The 3,936-nt window shown below is 57.7% G+C and overlaps 1 protein-coding gene across 1 annotated transcript; it reads left to right on the top strand.

The window, feature by feature from the left end:
* Positions 1 to 1,605: 1,605 nt before the first annotated feature.
* POU4F1 (POU class 4 homeobox 1) lies at positions 1,606 to 3,212 on the top strand. Its single transcript, XM_041419944.1, is given in 3 exon segments — positions 1,606 to 1,728; positions 2,588 to 2,859; positions 2,861 to 3,212. Coding segments are annotated over 3 exon segments (747 nt in total).
* Positions 3,213 to 3,936: the final 724 nt, after the last annotated feature.

Raw genomic sequence — 3,936 nt, 5'->3', positions numbered from 1 at the left:
CAAGGCAGCATCTGATCTGTCACCGAGGGACGGCTCCAGCGTGCCCCAAGGGACAGACAGGATTCACCTTGGGCCGCTCGCTAAGGATTCGTACTCATCTCACAGGCGCAGTAGCAGATTGGCTCCTTCTGTAGTTTTGCCTCCGACTTCATAAACAACTACGAGAAAAAAATAGAATCTCCTCTAAAACGGGACAGAAATCCCAAAACACTCATAATACTAACAGGGTGACTCCTCAACTGTTTGATTCAAAGGCAAGAGCATTCAAAGTATAAACCACAGAAGGGAGGGAAAGTAAGAAACAGAGAAGGGAGAGAGAGAGAGAGAGAGAGAGAAAGAAAGAAAAAGAAAGAGGAAAGAAAGAGAGAAAGAAGAGAGAAAGAGAGAAAAGAGAGAAAGAAAGAGAGAAAGAGAGAAAGAGAGAAAGAGAGAAAGAAAGAAAGAAAGAAAGAAAGAAAGAAAGAAAGAAAGAAAGAAAGAAAAAGTTGGTGATTGCTTCCTGCTTCAGGCCACGCCAATGCCACTTGGGTTTTCCCAGGGAGCAGGAGTTGGGGCCGGGCGGCAGGAGGAGATGCAGTCTCACCTCCGCGGCGCTGCCCGCGCAGCGCGCACACGCACACGCACGCCCCGCGTGGGCGCAGCGGCTGTCACCCGCGGCGCCTGGCACAGCAATAGGTGCAATAAAACTACACGGGGTGGGGGAAAATTAAATTACAGGGAAAACAATAGCATCTGAGTGGTTCAAACAAATGTCTGCCGCCCCCCGTCTTCTCCAGGAGCCGGTGTACAATTCGCGGCAGGAGCGGGGAGCGGCCGGAGGGCGCCCCTTTCTTTGGAAGAGCGCGGAGGGGCAGAGCACCTTTGTGCTTCAGTGCCGAGGGCCGGCCGCTTCCCTGCGCCGCTCCGACGGCAGGGAAGGGGCGCCCAGCCCCGCACCCCGCCCATCCCCGCCCCACCGGGGCGCCCCGGGCCGCGCTGGTGGCCGCGCAGCGCGCACGTGTGGCAGCCACAGGTGCCGCAGCCGCCCGGTGCTCGGTGCCGCTCGCTATAAGAGTGGCCCCGCCGCCGCCGCCCCGGTGAGACGGGCGAGGGCTGCGGGAGATGCAACAAGGCGCGGGGAGGCAAGGACCGGGGGCGGCGGGAGGAAAAGGAGGAGGAGGAGGAGGAGGAGGAGGAGGAAAAGGAGGAGGAGGAGGAAGGGGGGGAGACAGCTGATGTCTGTCAAAGCCGGAGCCGCCGCGCTCTCGCGAGAGCCCGCCCGGCGGTAGCCACGGGATGCGGGGCTCAGGTGCGGGCAGAGCGCAGCGCAGCGCGCCCGGCGCCGGGCAGCGGCAGGCAGAGAACTGACAGAGGGAGGGAGGGAGCGAGGGAGACGGCGGGGGCCGGAGGGAGCCTTGCCGCCCGCTCGCCTACCCAGCCCAGCCTCGGCCACCGCGGCAGCGGCGGCGGCGGGGGCAGGGTCCGCTGCGGCACCGCCGCCACCACCGGCTCCGCCACCGCCACCCGCCGCTGTCAGCGGCTTCCCCCGGCGGGAGGAGAGAGCCCGGAGAGCACTTTTCCCCCGACTTTAGGAGTGTTTGTGGATTTACATGCCAAGCCTTCAAGATGATGTCCATGAACAGCAAACAGCCTCATTTTGCCATGCATCCCACCCTACCTGAGCACAAATACCCCTCTCTACACTCCAGCTCGGAAGCAATAAGAAGAGCATGTCTACCAACTCCACCGGTAAGGGACAGACAGCTGCAGCTCTCTTCTTTCTTTCTCTCCCTTAAAAGCACACACTTTTTTCTTTCTTTCTCTCTCTCTCTCTCTCTCTCTCTTTCTGTATACTGCATGTATGTGTATGTGCATTAATAAAAAAACCGCTGCGAGGCACATTTTGACAAGCGGCGCTTAATGTTTTTTTCATGTCTTCCTCTGCAATCATCTGAGCGCCTGTGATCTTTTTTGAAAGCGGTGTTCACACGAGTCTCCGACTTCATCCACTTTCTGTATTAATTTTTATGACTCGGCCTCTGAAAAGGAATGCGTTTTATGTGCTCTTGTGTTTGACACAATTCCCCAGCTGAGAGTTACAGATCCATTTCTTCTCCTCCTTTCTCTTCTCCTTTCGTTCCAATTCCCCCCTTTTAATTTATTAATTTATTTGTTCCCTTCATTCCTTCCTTCTCTCCTTATCCGATTCCCTCTTGCTTCCTTACCTTTCTACTCTTTGCTTCTTTTCCTGTTTTGCTCCTTCTTCTCGCTTCTTCCCCTCCCATCCCCCCATTATTCTACCCCATCTCCCTGGTTCCCCTCATTTCCCCGGGCTGTCGCCTGCTGTACTGCGCTTCCCCCAATCTCTTGGCTCTTCTCTCCGATCCCGTACTCCCTTACACGCTGATCCTACTGCCGGCTCCCCGGCCGTCACCCTAACTTTGCCCACCTCTCTCTCCCCTCCCTCGACTTCCCCCCTCCTTTTCCACGGCGCTCCCGCAACCCCACGCTGTCCCCCGCCCGTCCCCTTCCCCCTCCGCACTTTGCCCCCTCTCTGCCCCCTTGCCCTCCTCTCCCCGCACCCCGCTCTGTTTTGTGTCTCCTGCAGCTGCAGAGCAATATCTTCGCCAGCCTCGATGAGACCCTGCTGGCGCGGGCCGAGGCTCTGGCCGCCGTCGACATCGCCGTCTCGCAGGGCAAGAGCCACCCGTTCAAGCCCGACGCCACGTACCACACCATGAACAGTGTGCCCTGCACCTCCACCTCCACCGTGCCCCTGGCGCACCACCACCACCACCACCACCATCATCACCAGGCGCTGGAGCCCGGCGACCTCCTGGACCACATCACCTCCCCCTCCCTCGCGCTCATGCCCGGGCTCCCTCAGCCAGAGCACCATCTGCCGCTTCGAGTCCCTCACCCTGTCCCACAACAACATGATCGCCCTCAAGCCCATCCTGCAGGCCTGGCTGGAGGAGGCCGAGGGTGCCCAGAGGGAAAAAATGAACAAGCCCGAGCTCTTCAATGGGGGCGAGAAGAAGCGCAAGCGGACTTCCATCGCCGCCCCGGAGAAGCGCTCGCTGGAGGCGTACTTCGCCGTCCAGCCCCGGCCCTCCTCCGAGAAGATCGCCGCCATCGCCGAGAAATTGGACCTCAAAAAGAACGTGGTGCGGGTTTGGTTTTGCAACCAGAGACAGAAGCAGAAACGGATGAAATTTTCCGCCACCTACTAGGGGCGGGCGGGAGGGGCGGCCCCGGCATCGGGGGCACCGGGGGGGCCGGGCCGGGGCCGCGGGGGACGCCCACGCACCGCCACCGTCGCCTGAGACGCCGCGGGAGGCTCCTGGGGACCAAGGGACGATGTAGAAATTAAACGCGAACTACTCGGGGAGAGGGGGGGCGTGCGTGTGGGGGGTGCGCTATCAATTATTAAAACAAAAAAGACACCGGGACACCAACGAGAAGAAGGAGGAGAGAGGAGGTAAAAACGCTCTAGAAGCCCGGGGGGGGTCACTTCTGCGGCCCTCTCCCCTCTCTGTCCCCCAGCCCCCCGACAGAAAGCGGGAGAAAGAGCAACTTACAGCGTAAACACACACAGACACACACCAATAAATACCGTGACAGCAACAGCCACAAATCGAGAAACCTAAGTCACAACTTTCCGAAGGAAAACAAAACCGACCAACAAACCCGGAAGGCGAAACTGTTGGTGATGATGATGCTACGTTTGGTTTGGGTCTCTTTTCATTACTTTCTACTTTTTTTTTTCTTTTCCCTGGCTTAGTAATGAATGAAGACAGCGGTGGTTTGGTGCGGGGAACTTTTTCTTTAGTTGGCTTGGGTTTGGGTTTTTTGTTTGTTTGTTTTAGTCTTTATTTTTCTTTGTTTTGTTTTGGGGGTTTTTTTTCCTGTTGTTTTTTATTTTCCTTCGAACGCGGTTTTGCGCGAGGCTTTGGC

This window comes from Onychostruthus taczanowskii, unplaced genomic scaffold, assembly GCF_017590055.1.
Source record: "Onychostruthus taczanowskii isolate IOZ18803 unplaced genomic scaffold, ASM1759005v1 scaffold62, whole genome shotgun sequence".
NCBI lineage: Eukaryota > Metazoa > Chordata > Aves > Passeriformes > Passeridae > Onychostruthus > Onychostruthus taczanowskii.
This window is presented reverse-complemented; position numbering and strand designations above follow the sequence as displayed.